Consider the following 23,403-nt stretch of genomic DNA (forward strand, 5'->3'; position numbering starts at 1 on the left):
ACAATATTTACATTTTGTTTAAGTATTAGTAAATTTCCATGTGATCTTTTATACAAGAGTTAGTTATATGGACATTTAAAACTCTCCAAACATATATTAATTAAACTTTTTTTGTTAAGGATTTTCAAATAAAATAGTGTGGTCAGAGAGTATCACCTATATAATACTCAATATTTGTTAAAACTTTCATTATTGCACTATATATTAACAAATATTTAAATGTTTTGTCTGTTTGAGATTATGTATTCTACAATTGTGAGGCATGGATCTGTTGGACAACTGTGTATCCTCACTATTTTTTTCATTGCTTGATCTAGCAACAACTGGGGAGACTTATTAAAATTGCCCACTGAAATGATGAATTTGTCAATTCTCCTGTGTAATCTGAGGTTAGCTGGCATGTCCTTAGGTAGACAGGGAGGTCCCTGGGGGAATAAACAAAGACAGCCATATCCTAAAACTCCAGGTTTTGAAATCACGCCTTCCCTCTAGGACAAGATGTAACAAGGCCTTGAGGTTAATCATAACATTCCTTTTGGCCTGACAAATGAAGCAGATCTGATAGATAAGAGTGGGTTACTTTGCTAATTCCTTCAGGATGGGCAAGCAGAACAAACCAGTAGACAAATTTCATTAGAAGGCGCCAGTTCCCTTCAAAGAGCAGCCCTTCCCCAAACAGGCAAGGGAAGGTATAAAAGTAAGAGCTTTTGCCTCAGTCACTGGGCACTCCTATTCGGGAACCCCTCCTACTCGGGAGCTCTGACCCTTTGCTTTCAATAAACTATTCTCTTTTTAAAATTCTTTGCCTCTCTTGGGTCCATGTTTCCATTCTTCAGTCTCATGAGACACGATCCCACACTCACTCACTCCAAAGTCCCCTACATCATTTGGGGACTCACAGAGACATATTCCTCCTTCAAGTCTACCAATTTTTGTTACATAATAAGGCTACATTGAAATTTAATTATGTAGAAACCTCACATCTCATAATGCTTTTCATACAAAAGATTTTTGGGTCAATATTAAAATAACTTCTTTAACTTTCTTTAGGTTAGTATTTTCCTGGTTTAACTTTCTGAAACTGGAGGCCAAAGGAGTCCAGGGCTTGTGCTGCCAGTGCTGCTTAGCCAATAGATGGACACAGGAGTTGGGTCATAGAATAAGCATTTATTATCAGAGCACTGGTGGTCTGAGAAGACAGCCAATTAACACCTCCAAAAACTGCCTCAACATTCTCAGACCGGCTGGGGGTATTTAAGATAAAATCTGGGCATTCCTCCAGAGGCTACCTAATGGTTTTGGGTATCTGCATGGAGCCTTCGCTCTGGGATGTGGCTTTCCAATGTGGTCACCACCCCAGGAGCCTGGAAAGAGTGCTAGGCCATAAAGATGGTAATCAGCAAGCATGGGGACATTGTGACTATAAGCAAGCATAAGATTCAGGGTAATTATCTAAAGCAGGGAACTGGGACAGGGGATATTCCAAACTCAGGAACTAGGGCAGGGGACACTCCAAACTCAAACCGCAGGGAGCGGGGGTTGATCAATTGTTAAGCTCTAGGGCAGGGAGAGGCGAGGCTAAGGACATTGCAAGGCCTCTTTTCCCGGGTCCCAACTGGGCCGTTTCATTTCCATTCCATTCCTTTTTCATTATTCTTTTATTTTTATATATCTCTAGTAAAGCCTATTGCTATATTTTACTTCTTAGCCCACTCTTAACAATCTCTACCATTTAACCATTATTTAGTCTATTTTATTAACATATTTGGGCTGTCATCCTTGTAGTTCTGCTTGTCCCATCTTTTATATGCTTACTTTTTGCCTTCTTTGGACAGTCTGAGTACCTTCTCACTATTGTTTTAATTCTTATTTCCAATTTTCCCTCCACTACTTAAAATATTTACTCTATTTCATTTCTTGTAATGAGTATCCTTGATACTGTACAATACTTAATTTCATAATTTAATATACTAATTTAATAATGCATATTTAATATCTGAAATTAACCAACATTTTATAGCTTTTGTCCTGAATAATTCATGAATGCTAAAACACCTAAATTATGAAGACTCTATCCCAACTTACATGCTATTTGTTCTCTGTTTTAGTAATTTATCCAAAATATAGTTTCATTTTAGTGGAAGGCCTTTCAGAGCATCTTGTTAGGCAAAGAAGATCCTTTGTTTTGCTGATCTAGTTTCTGCTTTTGTACTTGTTTCCTGGCTCAAGGTTAATTCCTCATTGTTTGGGTGTTTTCTTCAACTATCCCACAGCTCTCTCGCCTTGCAACTGCTTCTCTGGAGAGCTTTTGTAGGGATTCAGTAAGTGAGCCAAAGCACCATACAATTGCTGTAGTCCTCTTCCTGAAATCTTCACTTGACAAGTAGTCTCTTGGACTCTTCCAAGGGATCATAAAATGTACTGATACAAGAGAGTTAGCATGTCCCTAGGTAGACAGGGAGGTCCCTGGTGGAATAAAGAAAAGACAGCCATATCCTAAAACTCCAGGTTTTGAAATCACTCCTTTGTTCCAGGCCATAATGTAACAAAGCCTTGTGGTTAATCATAAAATTCCTTTTGGCCAAATGGAGCTGATCTGATAGATAAGAGTGGGTTACTTTGCTAATTCCTTCAGGATGGGCAAGCAGAACAAACCTGGTAGACGAATTTCATTAGAAGGCGCCAGTTCCCTTCTTCAAACAGCTCCCCTTCCCCAAGCAGGCAAGGGAAGGTATAAGAGCTTTTGCCTCAGTCACGGGGCACCCCCCATTCGGGAACCCCTCGCGTTCGGGAGCTGCAACCTCTTCTCCTGCCTCTAATAAACTATCCTCTTTTTAAAACTTTTTGCCTCTCCCTGGTCCGTGTTTCCATTCTTCAGCTTCACAAGACACGATCCCAGCCCACACTCAGAAACTACTAGCAGATCCAACATCACCTACATCAGTACAAGTAATGAAGGAACCACAAGTAAAAGAGCCAGAGTAGTAGTCTTACAGGAAATCCTGAGAACTGTTTCAATTACTTTCCTGTACAAATAGCTGTTTTGAAAAATTGTCATAGTTAGCACAGACCATTACTAAGCTAATATTTATAGTCTATTTACATGAAGATTTAATTATTTTTCTTCACAGTCTTTTGCAAAGGGTTCGCTCTTGCTTCAGCTACTTACTCCTCGTTTCTGGAAGTCTTTACATCTCTACAGTTGTTCTTGAGCTCCGGGTCTCCTCTGAAGAATGTCCATCCTCACAGACTACCAAGTGGTGTAGTCTGAGTTGACTGACCCCATTTGAAGGGTTCACATGGCCTTCCATCTTCCTCCTTCTGCCTGAACCCCCCAGGAGCACACACACAATACAAAGGACAGGCACTGCACATTATGGGATATCCTTACGGTTGCTGTCCTGACAACCACTGTTTCTTCTTGTTACTAAGGATAATTTATAAAAGTTGGTATCTAAAGAGAACTCAAGACTTTTCCTTGCCTACTCCTCAGGACTTACCCAAGGAGGAATCAAGTTACTTCACTTTCAAGGAGCCATGCTCAGATTTAAGTGCATTATATTCTGCCAAAATAAAGGTTAGTGAGCACATGGGCAGGGCACCCATTTTTGGCACTTTTAGTCTGTTCCTCTCCCACAAACTAGATAAATGGGTCAGTTAGCCAACATCATTAGAAATAGGAAGAGATAGAAAAATTGTAGGTTATTTCTCTCAGAGAGAGTTACTGTGGTTGGAAGAAACACTTTGTTCAGCTGAGGGAGATGCTAGCAATAAGTATTATATTAAACTATTTAAAAAATATTGGTGTGGAAGAGCACCAAATTACTAACCTGCACAGTGTATCATCATTTACTATTTCTCAGTCCAATTTTAGTTTTACAAAACCATCATCGTGCCCAATTACCTCTCACCTGGGTTGCCATCCTTCCTGAGAGCCTGGTGAATCAAAATTTTTGGGGGGAACACATCTTATTTTCCTCATGCAAAGGAGTGACCTAGAGGCTGCTGTTCTGACCTGACAGGACTAAAGCAAATAGTCTCAGCCAACTTTGCAGACAATCAGTACAGTAATTTGTTTTATCATTCTGCTGTTCAAAGGAAAGAAGCCATCTTCTTTTAGACACATCACTTTAGTGGGGCTTTGGTTAATCCAATAAATGAAATTCTCCATAATTCATTGGCAGTCACTAGATTCTGTCCTAGAGTCTGAAATCTAAGTTCTAGAGAGTAAAAACATTTTGCCTTTATCTCTTTTCATTTATTTCTCTTGGGACTTTGGGATGGGGAAGCCGAACAGTCCTTGGTTATTCCTAATGGACAAATATTCTAATATATCTAATTTCATAACTTTATTAGCATATCATTTCCAACAATCTAGCATTCCTTGAAGTTTTTGATTTAGACTTTATAGCTTTCTACCGATATCTTCAAAATCCTGCCTTTTTCTTCCTCAGAAACTTCTCTTTAGTATGGTACTCAAGAACATCAGGATTCAACGCTTTATAAAATTCTACAGAGGACTCCTCATGAATGTAAGAACATCTTGTGCTCCAGCATTTCCCTATTTTCAGTTGTACTGCTTCTTGCTCATTCCAGGTTCTCTATCTTATACTGGCCCTGCTGCTGCAAATAGTTTGTGTTGATTTAGGAGACAGCATGTCTCTCCAGGAACTTACAAGAGACCAGAGACATAGTGTCAGCATATGAAACTTTGCAGGGGGATCAGCAACAAAAGAACTGTTTGATGTTCCAACAAGTGGACCAGTCTCTCACTTTCCTTTATGTAGAATTTTCTTGACCAACTTTTACTTACTGCAATACAGATAAAGCAGCAAATAAAAAGTCAGTTTGTTCTGTTACCTCCAGAATTTTATCAACTTCCATAGAAGGTATGAGCTAAGAGAAATTATCTTTTGAGGCTGTGACATTTCACCCAGGAGAAATTGTGCAGATCTTAGAGCTAGGGTTCAGTAATGTTTGTATATTAGGACAGTCTCTTCTGCAAACTCCAGGCTCAGCAGGCTCAGGTTTTACTTGTGTATATATTCCACCTGTGGCTTTGCTAACCGTCCTCATGGAAAACTATTCTGTACTCCCTGATCTCTTTGTGAGTAACTCTTTAGAAGAATCAAGAATCTAGCCCCGGGAAGTGAACAGGGAAAATGGAGTTTCAGAAACCAGGGAACTTGGCTGCCCATGTTACCTTTATTTCATACGTGTATATTTCCAAAGGACAATGGCTGACTGGTATTAAAACCAAGTCAATCGGACTATCATTATTGACCAAAGTAAGAATTTCCTTGTTAAGTTGTTAGAGTCAAAGCCTTGTTATCCCGTCCATATTCCTCTGGAGTACACTAATACACAACAGATTGAAAAACAGAGCATAAGAAACCAGGCACAGCACAGTCTCCCTTCTCATGCTTTAATCCCATACCCTGTGCTCCATTTATGGAGGACAGTCTCCCTAGTCCCTGACTCTCCTACAATCAGAGCAGGTGAGGTTTGTAATTATTCAGCCTCATCTCCATGGAACCTATATCAGGCAACAGAGATCCTTGGGCCATGAGAGACTACTATTTAGTTCTTAATTACATGAAAATGAAATCACATAAGAAAAAGCAAACAACGAAAATGCATGAAAGCCATTTACTCCTGGTAAATTCTTCAGGGTCCCAGGTGCTGGGGTTCGTAATTTTCCGTTATCAGAGAACTAGGGAAGGGATGGAGGTGGGGTGTCAGGAGAATAGTCTTGATAGCCTCGGCCAGCAGCAACAGCTTTTTCTTAATTTTTCCATAATTTGATGTCAAATCTTCTCCAGTCTTCTTCATGTAAGTGAGGTGACTCAGTCAATCACAATTCTATAATTATGGTATTACCTTTGTAAGCTGACTATTCCAAAATTCCCTCACAAAACCCTGTGAAGAGGGTGGGATTGTATATATGTGGGAATGTAAATGATTTCATCATGATTTAAATATCCTTTACTAAGTATCCCTTGGCACCCAAATGCTACACCCCACTTGTAGTAGACAAAAGTGCTAGGGACAAAACCAAGAGACTGGTAGAATAGTAGGAAGGCTAATGGCATGAGTATTCTAATAGGAAAAAAAACAACCCACAAGGGAAAGAGGTTTCTGACTAGGTCCTCCTTTCTAACAGTGTCTGGCTCCTGGTTGCATTTTGACAATGGGGAAGGGAGCATCAACAAAGTCTGTGCGAGGCAGCCTTGAGGTTTTCGCCCATCAAATACTTATCCCACCTCTCCCCAGTATCAAGGCAAGTGCATGGTGAGGAGGTGAATCGGTAAGATGTGTACAGTTGTCCTGTGAATATGTGGCAAAGCCATCAGGATGCAAATCTCCGGCCTTGAGTTCAGGGCTGTGTGCTTTAAGATTTGAGCCCAGGAAGGACAGGGTCCTACAGGCTGGTCCCTTACCAAACCTAAGGGGTTGTCCTGGGCCACTTTAAACTTGAGGCTGTTGAGTAGTCTTCTGGATAACTAACAGCCTATTCCGGGGAAAATATTATAACCATAACCTCTTAAGTCTTCTAATTCTACTTTGTCCCCATGAGGTAGAGGCAGGAGCACTCCAGTTAAGGAGAAGCCTCAACTCAGGTTGTACTTTGGGCCAAGTAGCTCCTCAAGGAGTAAAAGAAGGTTGAGAGGTGCTGCCTAGGGGTTTTACTTAATTGTGGGAAGAGGTTATATTGACCTGGGCAAGTCAGGGAGACTCCCTGGAAAAGATCTCCCCAGGCTGACCACAGGGCGTCTCCTAGCCCATCTCTGGGTCAGGGCTGAATGTAGATCTTACATGGGGACCTAACTAGGAGGTCTTTTCTGAGTGGGTCCTCTGATGCCTGATTAAGTGATAGCCTCTGCTGAAGCTTTTTCCACAGGTAGGGCACGTGAACGGTTTCTCACCAGTGTGTGTTCTTTGGTGCCTGACGAGGTGGTCCCTCCGACTGAAGCTTTTTCCACATTCATTGCATCGGCAGGGCCTCACTGAGGCATGTCCTCTCAGGTGCTTGGCAAATGCAGCACTATGGTTGAAGCACCGCCCACATTCGCTACAAAGATAGAGCTCCTCAGCTGCATGGGTCTTCCGGTGTGCCAGGTACCGCCTGTGGTCACTGAAGTCCTCTCCACACTCTCCACACAAGTAGGGTTTGCCTCCCAGGTGGATTCTTTGGTGTGTTGTTAGCACAGATTTCTGACTGAAGCTTTTGCCACAAATAGTACAGAAGAAGGGTTTTTCTCCTGTATGTGTCCTCTGGTGCCTAACAAGGTCTGAAGTCCAGCGGAAGTGTTTTCCACAATCGTCACATCTATAGGGTTTCTCAACAGATGGAGTTCTCTTAGCCTGGACCAGAGGGGCGGTGTCATTCAAATTCTTCCGATTTAGGGGAAATTTATAAGGAGTGCCCATTTTGTGAACCTTTTGGTGCCTGGCAAGATGCGAGCTCCGTGTATAACTTTTTCCACACTCCATACACTTATAGGGTTTCTCTCCTGTGTGAGTTCTCAGGTGTCTAACAAGGTGGGAGTTACACGTAAAACTTTTTCCGCATACAGGACAGTCATGATGTCTCCCTAACAGGGAGTGGATAGGCGTGGTTTCTCGATTTGTTAAACTATTAACTTGAGAAATATTTGTACCAAATCTTCTTTCATTAAGTCTACCTGGATCATCCTCAAAGACTATTTCCCAATCTGGAGTCTGGTGGATTTCTGCATCTCCTATAACCGACCTGTGCAGATCCTCCAAACTCAGATCTTCTTGCTCAAGAAACTCTTCCTCATCTTCACTCCTATCTCCTAAGAGAGGGTGAGAGGAGAAAAGGGGAAATTACAGAAGTCATGATGCCTTCTGTGCAATGGGGTGATTTTTAAACAGAGTTTTGGAAGGGCCAAGACTATACAGAAAGAAGCCCATATTGCATAACTATAGAGATTAGGAAAGGAGGAAATAATCAGTCAACTGAATGTCTGTCACGTGTTAGGCACTTTCTTATATGTTAATCTCAAGCTGTCAATAAGCCTTAATTTGGGAAAATATTATTATCCTCATTTTACAAATGTAGAGATTGAGGCTCTGGAGTTTAAGTGAACTGCTTAGTAAATGGTATAGCCACAAATCCCAAAGACCTGGCTCTTCATCTTTCACCATTTTGCATTCCATATACCTTAAACAAATGATGGGAGGGGTGAAAAGGAGGAAGAGGCTAGAACTTGGCATTCACAGGGAGACAGTAGTAATAGCTTACATGTTAAAAGAACCAATGAGAGCAGTACCCCAGAGGGAGCGAGTCAGACTAGAGGAACTACCAGCCCGGGGGAAGAAGATTCCTTTTGTCATTCCTCACCTGTGTAGGTAAAACTCAGGATTTCCGGCTCTTGAGGCTCTTGAAGTTCTCGGATATCTGGGACCAAAGGCTCTTCTTCTCTAATGTGGGAGACCTCATCTAGTCTAGGGATTGGAAATGCTGCTCAAGAGATGGGAAACACGACATTATGATTGGTTCAACAATTCCCTGTGTTAAAAGCAGATCGTTTCTATTTGGTAGATTGTAGAACAAATATACAGCCAGGTCAATCGATCGAATCTTTGGTCTCCCTAGCTGGAGTACCTCCACCTAAGTACTGCATACCTCTTGCCTTTCATCTACAACTCAGCAATTACACAACTGTAAATGCTACCCTCTTTCTCCATTCTCAAGCACGTAGATTATCTCCAACTTGTATTGCTTGTTTCAAAACTCGTATCCTTACCTCAACTACACTAACACTATAATATTATAACTATTTTCTTATTAGAAGTTTCCAACTACTTTCTAAGCATTTTCTGTTCCGCTTAATTTGGAAAGACAGCATCTTCCTCAGCTAATCCTTCAATCTCAGTGGTGGGTAGGTATAAAAGAAGTGTAGTACATACTGTCTAAGACCCCCCCAATTTCCAACAGGAAAAAGATCTCTGTGCTCAGAACATTCTAGAGACACTTGAAATTACTTACATAAGGAGACCACAATTCCACAGTCTTCTTCCAAGACATATTCTCCATAGAACTCTTTCTGCGCTGGATCCAGATCACTCCACTGATCCTGGGAGAAGCATACAGCCACATCCTTGAAAGTTACCAATCCCTGAAACAACACCAGGATTCAATTAAAATGTGATGCCTCGTCGAGTCTCATATTTTGTTTTGGAATGAAGGTCCTTTGGTATAGGCAGAATCCACCCAGGAGACAAAAGGAACTCATATGAGATACTTGGCTCCCTTTCAGGAAATCTGTGTTTCACCCCGTCACTGCTTCCCGACTTTCGACTGTGGCATTGGACCTATGCTTGCTCCTTCCAATGCCATTGCTTTCTCTCAGAACCAGCCTATGTTCTTATTCTTGAGAATGTTGTTTAAATTCATGAAAAGTCATCATTCAACTCCCTATTTGATTCTTTAATGCTACATACATTTCTGTAAAAAGTTGTCTTTTCTAGGAAGCTTTCCCTAAGTGACCTTCCCTAATCATCTTTATCACTTACAAAGTCTACACAGCATAAACAAGACTTTTTTATTCAGCTGGACTACAATCTAAAAACACGAACAAAACTCTATTCCTTTTTCCTCTGGCCACATAGCTTAGTTTCCAGGCTCTGACCTGGAAAATCATGGTAAATCTTCATAAATGTTGTGGTCTGACTGGATGTAGTCCCTGGAAGAATATACCATGCAATTCCAGAAATCATTTCTGCAGCAGTAGTCATCCTTACAAATGACTGTCAAGTTTATTCCTAAAAACCAAAAACAAACCCTCACTCAACAACTGCAAAGTTGCACTGCAGTGTTACAAAATAATCCCATTCTTTTAGTCCCTCTGGTCAAGTGACAAATGAAGAGGCTTTGAAGCCTGCAGATCCAACTGAGACTATTATATCTCATTAGATGCAACACCCCTGACCCCCATATGTGCAGAACTGAGAAATGAAATTGGCAAAAGGAGAGTGGGAAGTTGTGTCCTGTCTGACCCGCTGAGTATACGGCTTGACACCTCAAGGTTCTTCAAATTCTCTGTGGAACAGAGGGAAATGAGGGCACACCTGTGACAGAGCAGTAAGAAGGGCAACCATCTCTGGGTTTCCAGTGTGCCTCTCTTCAGGAAGCTCTGGGTCCTGGGGCTCCAGAACCTCTATGAAGAAAAGAAGGCAGAGATCAGCAATATACAATGCACCCCAGTAATTGGCAAAGAGCTGAGCACCCCTAACACCTCTGGTGGGGAGGTGGGAATCAAGAAAGTGGCCTAAGGGCAGCTCAAGTCATCCTGACACCACCACCTGTAACACTAGCAGATGCCAGGAGAATAACCAAGAATATTACTCTTTAAGCTTAACCCTGTTGATGGGGGACTCTAGCAAGTACTGTCTCCTCTCAACACCCTGAAATCTATGACATCTTCCAATTACAATCTACTTAGCCTTCCTGGTATAGGAGAAATATCCCCCTCCCCGCACTCTGCCACGATGCCCCCTTTCTGTTGAGGTTTCCCACCGCTCTCCTGCAGGGGCTGGAACTCCAATTCATGGCACAGGCTCTGTTCCTCTGGTGCGCCCAGATCTGGGCTCTGTGTGGTCTCCTCATGGGACTCCTCAGGGGTCAAGGTCTGCGTAGGATCCTGCAGCTCACTAGGTGACTCAGGTTCTGCTCCTGGATGCACTGTCTCCTCTGACAGGACTTCCTGGCCATGAACATGGACAGTCACCTGGGAATAATTCCAACTTCCAGTCACCATGGAATCAGGAGGAAAGTCTTGGTTGTCATCAGGACTTATTTTAGGAGAAGCTGCCAATAGAAAAACTCCCAGATGGACCCAGATGAAGAGGGGAAACTTTCGTTCCATTGGGGCATGCAAGGAGCTGTTGAAGGTTATCCTCACCAGGATAAGACAGGGGACATTCAGATATTGCACAGCTTTCTCACTTCCCTCAGCCCTGTCCCTATCACCCAGGGCTCTGAGGTCCTGTCCTTCCCATCTCCACCTATCCCACCTGCAGCAATCCTTGTTGTTTGCTTCCCTGTCTTGTTGTTCTGGGTGGGGCAATCTGTGACAGAGGGTTTATGAGAACCTTTGAAGAAGTGACAATATTCTCTTCCCCAAGAACTGGAAGTTCGACATCCAAAGGGAAAAATTAAACCATGTGACCCTGGAGAGGCTGAGGTCCCTAGGATAGTCCCTAAGCAGGTGTTTAAAAACCCAGTAAGTCACACTCACACACACACACACAAACACCTCTGCCCCATGGCGTTTATGGATCTGGCACAACATGAGGGCATAGCTAATTGCATTTAAAGGGTAATTTATGGGGCCCTGTAAGCCCTACCCCCAAATCCATCCTTCCAGCAAATAGTCCCCCTCCACGTCACACAGATCAGGTCTCCCCCTCCTCACCCACCGCCTTGGTCTCCTGGGTTGTTTCTGCAAACCCTCCACCAGTGTCACTGCCTCCTCGCCACTTTCTGGCCGCTGGCCCCGCACCCAGCTCTGCAGTTCTCCAGGCAGGACGGTAAGGAACTGTTCCAGTACAAGCAACTCTAAGATCTGCTCCTTCGTCCGCCTCTCTGGCCTCAGCCACTGACGACAAAGTTCTCGGAGTCGAATGAGAGCTTCTCGAGGGCTTGCTGCTTCCTGGTAGCGAAAGCATCGGAAGTTCTGGTGAGAAGTCTCAAGCACGGGCTCATCCCTCTGGGAGACAGATTCTGGCCTACAGGTGAAATCATCTTCCAACTTCACCATTAGAATCCCCTCTTCTTCCCAAAGATCCTGGTCCTCTGGTTCCAAGGCTGTAGCCATTTTCCAGCTAGGGGGTGGTCTCACACCACAGAGCTCACACTGTCATTACACCCCAGTCTCAGCCAGGCACCTCAAGGAGTTTCTCTGAAGGGACCTGGGATAGAGAAGCAGAGACAAACAGTATGAGCATAAACTTATACACAGGGATAACAGTTATGAGCTCAATCATAATCTTGTACACACAATACTTCTTCAAACCATTAAATCCCCTTTCCCCTAATCTCCATAAACATATGTTGTAAACAGATCTGGTTGGAATAGGATGGCGTAAGCCTGAAGCTATGCTCCCCACCTCGTTTCCTAGGCAAGGTTCACGTCCCATAGAAAATACTGCATTTCTACTTCATGAAACCTATGAACCTAAGAGAAAAATGGCTAGGAGTTAAGTACACTGCTAAAAAATGTCATACTGACTATGGTCTGTTTTACACACACACACACACACACACACACACACACGGATGTATAGTCTCAGAACAGACACATCAACATGGCTGAAATAGATAGGGAAGGCTTTATCAAGGTTCATTCTGAACTGAGTCACACCCAGTATTAACTTGTTCTGTAAAATGGGGACTTGCAGCTTTGATGGGAGGATTGTATAACAACGAGGAAAGCCACTTACACAGTGGCTGGCACACAGGCACCTCAAAAAGCAACTTTCTTCTCCTTAAGACATCTTTACTTGCAAGGCCAACAGATCCTCATACTCAAGTGTGCAAAACTGAATTTATTATTTTTATTCCCAAAGCCTCTCTTCTTTCTGGAATCCTGTCTTGGCTGGATCATCACTTGTTCAGTAAACACTCAACATTGTAATTCTTGGATTCAACTTTGATTCTTCCCCATTGCTTACAGCTCATTAAACCAATTCTACCTCTCAAGCCTCTAAATCTGTTTCCTCCTCTTCTCCCGCATAGACTGCTTCAGTTTGGGCTCTCATCTCTTGCCTGGACCACTGCCCTAACTTTGTAACTGGGATCCCGCTAGTACTCAACTGTGAACAACATGCAACGAATTACCTGTGGAGCTTTTGCAAAATGCAGTATTACACAACATTCTTCTAGGCATTGATTCAGCCAATTGAAGCAACTGTATGTATCTTTAGGAATGCTGTGTGTAGTTCTGATGTGGATCTTCGTTGAGAAAGACCTATAGTGTGTAAGGTTACGAGAATCTTGGCATCAGGCTGCTGGGGTTTGCATCCTGGACCTACCGTTCACTAGGTATGAAGCCAGGGCAAGTTCTTATTCTCTTTATGCCTGTGGCCTCATTTACAGAACGGAGGGAATAATACTATCTAATAGGGTTACTATGAGGATTAGATGCATTACTCTCTGTGAAGTAAATTACTATCTGCACCCCAATATTAACTTTTGTGTTGTTCCTAAATCATAGTTCCACCTGCATCACTCAACATTTAAAGAGTAAGTTCTTACTGTAAGGTCAGTTCTCAAGTCCTTGGCACTGCAATGAGCCTCTTTACAATCAGCCCTCAATCTATTTTCAAGCCTCACATCCCGCGCTCTTCTCTGTATCACCTGGCTATAATAAACGCACTGCTAATCTCCCTACAACACGGGTCTCTTCCGGCCTCCAGGCCTGTCTGAAGGCTGTTCCTTCTGCCTGGAATACTCCACTCCATCCTTAATGCTGCGTGGTGTGTTCCTCTTTCTTCTCGACAGGTTCCCTTTTTCTTCATTCCCATGATTTACTGGTTAGGTCCCTGTCAGTTCTCATCTGAAACTGCCTCCAAATGTGAACTACCTGCCTCCAGATTTGTTACCTTTAAGTTACAGTCGCAGCATCCTCTCCCTGCCTCCATGCACTGCAAAGGTTCACACCTTATCGTGGGAATTACTACAATGGAATTCTAACAGATTTGACTGCTTCCAATGTTACCCCTCCGTAAAACATGATTGCTGGCAAACAGTCTAAATATTAAGTCACATCCTATTACTTCTCAGCATAAAATGCTCAATGGCTCCCCAGCACATTGAAGATGGAATACAAACACCTTAGCTTTGCGTGCAGCTCCTTCTGTCCATCCCTCACTCTGTCCATGCCACATTCTTACCTACTTTTTGTTACCTGCTAATTCTTTTTATTTGGAAAACTCAACTTATGGTCCACATCCTCCAAGAAGTGCACTCTTGGCAAATCCGGTCATGCCTCCTCTCTATTTAAGACCCTCCATCACTCCTCCCTGCCTTGTAAGTGTAACACAAACTTCTAAGTATCACATATTAGGCTGACCTACACCCTACTCCCTGAGCCCCCTCTCCTGTCCTTTCACACAGTTGTGCACATGCAAAGCACACAAAAGCCCCACGTTCTTTGGCTTTTGAACATGCTGTTCCTTCTAACTCTTCACCCTTCATTAGGTTAGACTTTATCTTTCAAGACATAATTCAGGCTTCACATGTTCTGAGATGTTTTCCTTGATCCCATCTCCCCCTATCCTTAGAAATGGTTAGAAATCACTTTGCTGCCATAGCAACCTGGGCACATCTCTATATCATCGTATCTGTCGTATCAAATAGCTACTGTTTATCTTTCCTGTGAAACTCCTTGAAGTTCGGGACTACGCTTTTTATCAATCTCTAATCCTATAATAAAGTGCACAATAAATGCATTTAAATGAACCTCCACTTGGAAGTTTTCTTCCTACTCTAACAGAAGGATCAATCTTTTCCTCCATTATGTTTCTCTTTTTATTCACCAAATCTTGTTAATGCTACCTTCTAAATTGTCTTTCAAATTCACCCACCTCATCTCCACTAACAGCCAAGCCATTACGACCCACTAAATGGCAATAGTAGAATCCTTTAAAGAAATGATGTCTGCCACTCGTACTCTGCACTGGCACTAACAGGCACCTAAATGTTGAATGACTTGGTTCAAGTTTCACCACTGGTCTTCCTGGTCCTGCCCCATCCAGACCAGGTTGCAGTCTCCACATGCAACTTGAGGAATTCTTCATTTTCAATAGAACTGCCTCAGATTCACCTTCAAGATTATCAGTGTACTCTTAACAGCTGTCTGGTGTGCTGCTGCCCATCAAATGAGTTTGGTTACCATGTTATTCATTCTTTCTTAGCTATATCTCATATCACTCTTCATTCATGCTCTTTTTCCATTATCCTCAAATATTGACTATATACTTTCATAGCCTGTTTTAGATAGTTTCATAATCTCTAGATCTTCATGGGCTAATTTGCTTACTTATTGAATCTGTTGTCTCTACTTCAAGGTAGTTTGTTTTCTCAGGCAGTTTGTAATTTTTAAAATTTTATGTCCACTTTCAGTGAGATATTTACTTGGAGTCCTGAGAGGCCTACATTATAAAAGTGAGCCCTTTGAACGGCATTTCACTTGCTTCTACTTAAGTACTTATAGTTTCAATGATCCTGGATCAGTTTTTGTCAATTTCTCGCAGTATTCCTGAATTATGCTGACAGTGTATTATTTGGGCCTGTGATTTTTCATCCAACCCAAGGTTACGGAGGCCTATTTCCTTGTCCCTTTACTTGATCACTAGACAGATTTTCATGGAGGGGGCAGCTCTTCAAGGCTCCAGGCTGTTAGATGGTTCAATTCCATATACATTCCCCATCCCCTCCAGTTTCCCAGTTCCTATCTCCTTGTTGCAGCACAGATATTAGAACCCAAAACTGAAGCCTTTATTTTGGTTTGAAGTCTCCTTGGGCTGTGGTGGAGTCAGCTTGTACTTACTGCTCTAGTTTTTATTTCTGGAACCTATATATTTACCTTCTTTTTTTTTTGGGGGGGGGAAGGTGGATGCAGGAATGTAATAATGGGCAGGACCCCCCTCCACATTAGTTGTACCTGCAATATTGCATAAAGGTTTGAGTGGTGAACTTTCTAACACATGAAATCAGCTAACGGCTTCACACTGTCCACAGGATAAAATTTAAACTTCTTACAATTCTCAAGGCCCTTGAAGACCTGGCCCCTGCCTACCTCTTTTCTCCCATGACTGCCACACCCATTGAAAGTCACTGCTCCAAAGCACTGCTCTGTCTCTTTTCTGTGCCCTCACTGGGCTTTCAAGATGCTGCTCCCTCTGCCTGAGACAGCCTTTTCCACTCCCTTTACTTGTGTAACTCTACTCATCCTACAGATCTCAGGTCTCCCAGGAGCCTTCCCTGAGCCTCCCAGATTGTCTGCACAGGACTTGTGCCTCCTCATATCACAGCCCACACACTTATCTCTTTTTCGTATGGTGAAAATCGGTCATCTTGCCATTTAACTCACCAGACTGTGAAGCTCTGAGGGCAGGCACATCAAAGCACCCAGCTCAATGCCTGTCACACAACAGGCGCTCGCACAGAACACTTGTTAAGTTTTTCTAAGTCTCTCTCTGGAAGGACAGATACCATGTCTTATTAATTCTTATTTATTCATTTGTCCAGCAAGTCATGTGGACAAAAGAATAAATAAGGAAAAACCATTTACTGCTTGGATTGTGAGTAAACCAGAGTAAGGTGATTCGTTACATGACGAAACCTCAATTCATCACAAGGAATCTTCAGGTTGTCTTGAGATTATCCAAACGCAAGTCACACAAATCTGTGCATTTGGGGAAAAATCAATTTCCTTTGAGGAGTTAAATCAACTTTAATAAGTACAAAACCAGATTATCAAATAATGCAATATAACTACAATAATGATTATTTATCCAAAGCTTCCCAATCCTGACCCCCAAGAATCTTGCAAGGCAGGGAGAGAACATAGAATTGATAAATAGGGTCTTTTGGCTTAACGAAGGTATGTCTATTATCTTAAAGGTCTGAGAATCCATGCCTAGTGAAGCAGACTAGAAACCTCAGTTTTCATGTAGTACTAGCTGCAAGAGATTCCATGCTATGTGGATTCCATAAAGTATGCATTGAGAGAAGGGTTCCTGCTCTCATAGGGCTTTGTTTTCCAAAGAAAAAAAATATAACAGTGCCACAAAAAATACCTGCCCTTTTTAAATGCCCTTTGGAATGATGCACTGAGCTTTCTATTGCTTGACTGTATTACTTTGGCAACCTAAGAAAATGAGATGAAGGCACAGAGCTCAGCAAAAGTGGAATGGAGGGAGGAAAAAGAGTCCCTGGTGGGACAAAGAGATGGGAAAGAATAGGAAGCAGGTGGTGCTGTGGGAAGAGCACTGAATTAGGTATCCAAAGATGAACCATTCAGCCCCAGATCCCTAAGAAACTGGAGCCGCCCTAAGGGTTTCATGAGATTACATGCAAAAGAGCCCTTGTAAAGGGTAAAGCCCTCCGCAGATAACTGCTCTCTTAACCCACAGGATGAGCTAAGATCTGTGAGAGTTTACGAACTACAATTTGTGCAAATGTCAGGTATCAATATTAGAGAGAGAAAACGAACAGTTTTATTCTACAATTCATGGGATGTGCTACACTGTAAGTCTGCCTTGCATTTTGTTGCCCTAGCTATATTTTAATACCTTTCCATTCAAAATCTGTCCTTGGAAGGGTTCCACAGTGACAGACACAAACTGGACAATAGGATAATATAGAGAGATGTGAAACCAGGCAAGGAAGAATAAAATACTTGGTTCTAGAAGGCTCTAAAACAATGTCTACAGAGACGTTTTATAAGCCTAGGCCCCGTTATCTAGTCTCTTGAGTATGTATTTCTAGGATGTACGGGGCAGGATTGGGTAGAAGATGTGGAAAGGGAAAAACCTTTCTCCTCTTTCGTCCAGGTGTCTGCCTCTTACCTGAATGTGTCACAGGTCTGTGAAGATGCTAACGCAATTCTGACAATGAAAACTGAAGCCAATGAAAGGATATCTGGTTCTCTAGCTTAAAATGTTACTATCTGGGGTGATTTTTCTAGAGCCAAAATGACAAGGTTTACAGTCATATTATTATCTAAAGGAGAGATGGTGATCTATTTACTAGCAAATAATTTTCAAAAGAAAACAGTGATCAGAGAGGTTCAAATGGTTTAATTTAGCAGACACCTACATCCCTTCCAGTTTCCATTATTATATTTTACCCTAATGCAGGCCCATAACCTGGAAATATGACGATGACTCCTTACTAGGTCACTGCAAAAGCTCCTCATGGTTCTAGAATACAAATCAACTAATAAAAATTAAGTGCCCTTTTCCAATGCTGTATTGTTCTTTAGAACTAAAGATTATCCCAGAATGATCCTTCTACTAGAAAGATTATTGTATTAATTTTCCAATATACAAATATTTATTCATGCTTTCCACATAAAAATTAGGGGCTTTGGAGCCCTGGGTTTGGATCCCTCTCCTGACGTATTAGCCATGTGACACTCCCTAAATCTCAAGTGTCATCTGAGACTTGTGGCTTGTACTACCTACTTCACATGGCTGTTCTAAAGAGTAAATGAAGTAACAGATAGAATTACTCAGCATAGACCCTGGTATAGGACAGATGCTCAATATATTTTGTTCTCTCTTTTTCAAGTTGCTCTAAATCCTTTTGGGAAGAAGGCAAGATTTAAATGAACAAACAAAGTCCTTTATTTCATCATAATTACAAAAAAAATTAAAATATACAGGAAAAATTTCAGTCTGTTTATTGTTATATCAAACGTAACGTGTTAAACCAGAAGAGTCCTTTCTTTGAAGGCACTTATAAGGTAGGAATAAATAAGATCATTGGAATACAGATGGACTGAAATCTTAAAAGATAGGTTTTCTTGCCGAAGACCATATTAGTTAGCAATTCTTCTATTTATCAATATCATAGTCCCCTCCCCTCTCCTCCCTGTAACTGGGAGGAGGCAATTTGAGGCAAATACAGTTAGTACACCCAAGAAGTTCCTTGAAAACAACCCAGAAGGCAAATGAAATAAAAAGGAATGCATTCACTGACTTGGCTTTCACACACATCATGATCAGGATGCTTCAAACTACGAGGTCGGACAATTAAGTTCGCGAACTCAGCCTAGAAAAACTGCTACATACTTTACTACTGAACATCACTACGGTCACCTTCGAAGTACTCCCCTTGGGAAGCTATGCAGCGATGCCAGCGCCTAGTCCACCCTTCAAAGCAATTTTGGAATTCTTTTTCTGGAATGGTCATCAGAGCTGTCGTCTTATTACCCTCGATGTCCTGAATGTCATCAAGATGTCTTCCTTTCAATATTTCCTTTATCTTCGGGTAAAGAAAGAAGTCATTGGGGGCCAGATCAGGTGAGTAGGGAGGATGTCCCAATACAGTTATTTGTTTACTGGCTAAAAACTCCCTCACAGACAGTGCCGTGTGAGCTGGTGCATTGTCGTGATGCAAGAGCCGTGAATTGTAGGCGAAAAGTTCAGGTCGTCTAACTTTTTCACGCATCCATTTCAGCACTTCCAAATAGTTAACTTGGTTAACTGTTTTGTGTCCAGTTGGTACAAATTCATAATGAATAATACCTCTGATATCAAGAAAAGGTTAGCAACATCGTTGCAACAAGTTCACGAGCTTAATTGTCACACCTCGTATATTTAAAAACTATTTCTCAAAATATTTTTGCCGCTTCAATTTTTTCTTCTTTATAAGATTCAACATGCAATATTTGAGTAGCATGGGGAGAAGTGGCTCCAAGCTTATCACAACAGGTTTCAAAGAAACAGAATAAGGTGTAGAGAAGGGAAAGACAGGAAGAAATAAAAAGGCCAAATAAGTAGTGGTGGTACAGGGAAGTCAGTGGAGGCTAGGACATACATATCTTCTGCCCTGAAATTTTGTACTTTGTGGTTAGGATCAAAGTATAAAAAAAATGTCACTGAGAGCAAATGTAAACATGAAAAGTATAAAATAAAGCTATAAAATCACAATAATTCACTTTATTTTTAATTATAATGTTTTCTATAGGTATATACTACAGGCCAGGAGGTTGAATTCTACCTCCTAAAGATGTGTCATCTTGGATAAGTCACATCAACTCATCTTGAAAATAGGGATGACTCTCTACTAAAAAAGGCAGAGAGCTGAATCATCTTTTGAGAAACCGTCCGGCTTTTTGATGGTGATAAAGGAGGGGTTTTGAGAGAAACAAAGATATATAGCTTCTTTATTGAGTACATAACGTATTAGCCTAGGATGGTGAGAGGGATTTATTCCAGAGTTGAAATGGCTAGAAGCCAAATACAGATTTTAAGAGTCCAGAATTAAATATGTGGCCATCATGATTATACCTGTTAATCTCCAACACGAAGTTAGGCTTTTTAACCTCAAATAATGGTTAGTACTCAGAGGTGCTTAATGGCCTAAATAAAACAGGTTAATTTATATGCCCCAGTTTAAAACAGAACATCACAAACTAATCTGAAGTAGGAAAAGGGCAGTCATCAAACCTGATCCCCACCCTTATGACAGCAGCAGCTTTCATTTGGCAGCCAGTTAAACTAGCTAAATCCAATGAATTACTACAATGAACGTGGGCAATTCCAATCACATAGAAGAACCATTATTTAATGAAAAATAATAGGATAATGTATATTATAAATATAGCCTGACCTGAGGTGTAAATTCGGATAATTTAGAAGTCAATTCGAAAGTCATTTACTATGTTTTCAGTTTCGTAATTAATATGCTAGTCAGGATAACCTGCTGCTCTATATCTAGATGATTTCCTTTTGGCTTTGCCCAAGGTTCCCTTGCATGTGATGAGATGATAAAGGACTGGACCCACGCCTGCAGGACCAGATGGATCTGAGAATATCAGGTTTCCACTGCAGATTAAATCACTGTTCAAAGTAAAAGTCATCCCAGAATGCCATTCTTGTTGTGGGAACTGTTTAGCATCTTTATCTTCTTCTTTGAGCCCTGCCCCTGAGAGCAAGGACCTCCTTATTCATTTGCATATTTCTAAGGCCTAACACTTTGTCAAACACTTGGTAGAAAAGGTGCTCAATAAATGTATGTTGAATTTAGTTAAGCTATTTCTCTCCCCCCATCTTGGAGATAGACACACTGAAATTCAGAATCATTGAATGCCAGGGCTTCTGGGAAATAAACCACTCACAAGGAGTGTCACTGGCATTTGGCATTAGCATTTATTCTAATCTGGAGGACTCAGGTGGCATAACCATATACTGCTTTACTATGTGGCACAGGATTAGTGGAGAAAATCTTCAAGGGGGTAGGTGGGCACCAGATAGAGTTCACTCAATCCAAATATCTACTGAGCATCAATTTTGTGTCACACACAATTCAAGGTGCTAGGCCTAGAAAGATGAAAAAAGCACAGGCTCTGACCTTAAAGACTTTAACATACTCATATAATTAAGAAATAGCAGGGACTTTATATACCAAAGATTCACAGTAAAAACCTAGAATATGGGTATAAGCTATATGATCAAAAAGCTCCTATCAAGAGAAATAAGAAAATCAAGGGAAAAACTTATCAATATTTTGTTTTCAATTTGGTATAAGATAAAGCACTTAAAGAGGTTTTTTTTTAAAGTACACTTTTTAAATTCTACAAACGAAAGAATTCAGACCTAAGTGGTTAAATTACCCACACAGGACCATATTACTAGTTTTCAGCACAGAAGTACTCACACACAGGTCTGCAGTGGTTTGATCCCCAAACCACTGCAATATTTATGTGAACAAGTTTGGCCAAAGACAATGGTTCTCAGTGTTGAGAAACCCAGGCCAGCAGCACCAGCACATAAGAACTTGTTAGAAATGCAAATTCTCAAGCTCCAGCCCAGCTCTATTACCAGAAACTCTGGGGGTAGCACCACCAATCAGTGTTTAACAAGCCCTTCAGGTGCTTAAGATGCACGATAAATTTGAGAACCAGTACCTAAGTAAGAGGAAGTAAATCTGAAGTTCGAATAGAACTTTTCCAGTGTTGGCCAAATTTACTGGAGGGTTTGAAAAAGTAGAGAGTCTAGGACTGTTACGTTTTATGCCTGTGTCAAATTAACTGGAAAAAAAAGTAAACCTGTAACTTACCTCATCTGTATAGTTTGTAATGCACAAGAGTCCCTCACATCGTAATAAACCTTGCTGTGCCTTGAAATGACTGTCTACTGCAATACAGTATATAGAAAGAGTGCAAAAGGGGGTACAGCTGGAGGAGAAAGGGGGAAAAGATCATGAATTACAGGTGTTTGGTCATAGGAGGAAACATTCCCTTCCTCCCTCCATACCTACCCACCTTTTTATGCTAGACAGTAAGAACAGAAAGTTCCTCAAGACACATGGCCGCACTTGAACTCTGTGCTGTCACACACTTCCCAACAAGCCTCCCATGGCGACCCCACAACCTTTCTGAAGTGGCTTTCTGGATCGAGGTCCACGGGGCAGCTTGTAAGACAAGTTGGGAGGAGGGATGAGGGACTCCACTAGCATTCCTTGTGGTTGCTAGTGCCTGAGGCTGCCCCGGGTGTCACCTGCAAAGTGTGCACGGAGAAAAAGCAACAGTTCTAGCCTGGCCTCTAAGTGAGAGCCTGGATGTGGCACTGCTCCCCAACAGGGACCGAGGCAGACAGAGTTGTCAAAGCCCAGAAAAACACAAACTGGGCTGACACTTTTCTGAGAGAACACAGCATATTCATGGCACACGAACAAACTTTTAGTCAAACCAACCAAAAAGCAGGGGCCTGGACACTCCTGCTGAGGGAAATAGTGGTGTTCACAAGTGCCAAACCTGGCTGCTGGGGGGTCGGGGGAGAAAAGTTGCAAGTGGAGACAGCAGCCACCGGCTTGAGGAAAAGCTCGGGGTGGTCACAGCGGCAGCTGAAACGCCAAAGGCAAGACTGTCGTCAAGGCCTAGTATGATCCCGGGTGCTAAGATCACAGGTATTTCTGCATGTGCGCTGGACCAGGGGTTAGTGGTGGGAAGAGACGGGGCTCATCTGGGCAGGCAGCCTGCGGGGATGATTCCTGAGCCGTCGGAGAAGCGGGGCGAGAAAACGCTGCGAGAAATAAAGGGGCCTAGGTCAGTCCTCCCCGGGTTCCGGGGGAGCAAGTGGCGCGGAAGCCCTGGGAGGCACGGTCGCACGGCGTCTCTGCAGGCCTCGAGGGGAAGAGGGCGGTGACTGGAAAGAGCGCCTGAAACCCCACCCGTGTCCCCGGAGGTTCCAGCGCCGGCCACCAAGACACACGAGGGCCATACGCCCGGGGCCCCTCACTACACTGCCACCGCCCTGTCCCCAGATCCGTCCGATCTCCCCAGGCTCCGGGGGGCGGGGTCTCCGACCCCTCCCTCTCCCCCCCGCCCTGCGCTGCCCGGCTCAGCCCGATCCGGCCCGGCCCGGCCCAGCCCGCCAGCACTCACGGCTCCGACAGCTCCGGTGGCTCCTCCCCTGCCCCGGCTTCTCCCCCACCCACTCCCGGCCGAAGCAGCGCCGCCGGATCCGAGCCGCGCGGGGCCTGGCGGGTCAGAACACGTGGGGGCCTTTGCACCCGGAACCGGAAGCTGCTCTTCGCGTGCCCCTCGCCGCGCCGGGGCCTGTCTAGGCTCGGGGAGGTTCGGTCCTCTCGGTGTGCCTGACGCGGACCGGCTCCCCGGCTCCGCGAGCTGCGCGTCT

General features: G+C 42.8%; 1 protein-coding gene across 5 annotated transcripts; it reads right to left on the reverse strand.

Moving 5' to 3' along the window:
* Positions 1 to 5,635: 5,635 nt before the first annotated feature.
* Positions 5,636 to 23,271, reverse strand: ZNF202 (zinc finger protein 202). 5 transcript variants are annotated; one of them, XM_074321230.2, is made up of 9 exons: positions 23,151 to 23,263; positions 22,029 to 22,263; positions 21,824 to 21,941; positions 11,445 to 11,940; positions 10,547 to 10,757; positions 10,099 to 10,187; positions 9,017 to 9,146; positions 8,369 to 8,488; positions 5,636 to 7,820 (listed from the first exon to the last, which is right to left on the reverse strand). In XM_074321230.2, the coding sequence occupies exons 4-9, from the start codon at positions 11,844 to 11,846 to the stop codon at positions 6,829 to 6,831; spliced, it is 1,944 nt and encodes a 647-aa protein (XP_074177331.1). In that variant the 5' UTR covers positions 11,847 to 11,940; positions 21,824 to 21,941; positions 22,029 to 22,263; positions 23,151 to 23,263; the 3' UTR covers positions 5,636 to 6,828. The 5 variants fall into 5 exon arrangements, with proteins under 5 accessions (XP_074177331.1, XP_019570182.2, XP_019570181.2 ...); XM_019714623.3 differs by lacking the exon at positions 22,029 to 22,263 and having other exon boundaries at positions 23,151 to 23,185; XM_019714622.3 differs by lacking the exons at positions 21,824 to 21,941; positions 22,029 to 22,263 and having other exon boundaries at positions 23,151 to 23,271.
* Positions 23,272 to 23,403: the final 132 nt, after the last annotated feature.

Source organism: Rhinolophus sinicus, chromosome 9, assembly GCF_057876585.1.
Source record: "Rhinolophus sinicus isolate RSI-liver-muscle chromosome 9, RSI-T2T, whole genome shotgun sequence".
In the NCBI taxonomy this organism is placed as follows: Eukaryota; Metazoa; Chordata; class Mammalia; order Chiroptera; family Rhinolophidae; genus Rhinolophus; species Rhinolophus sinicus.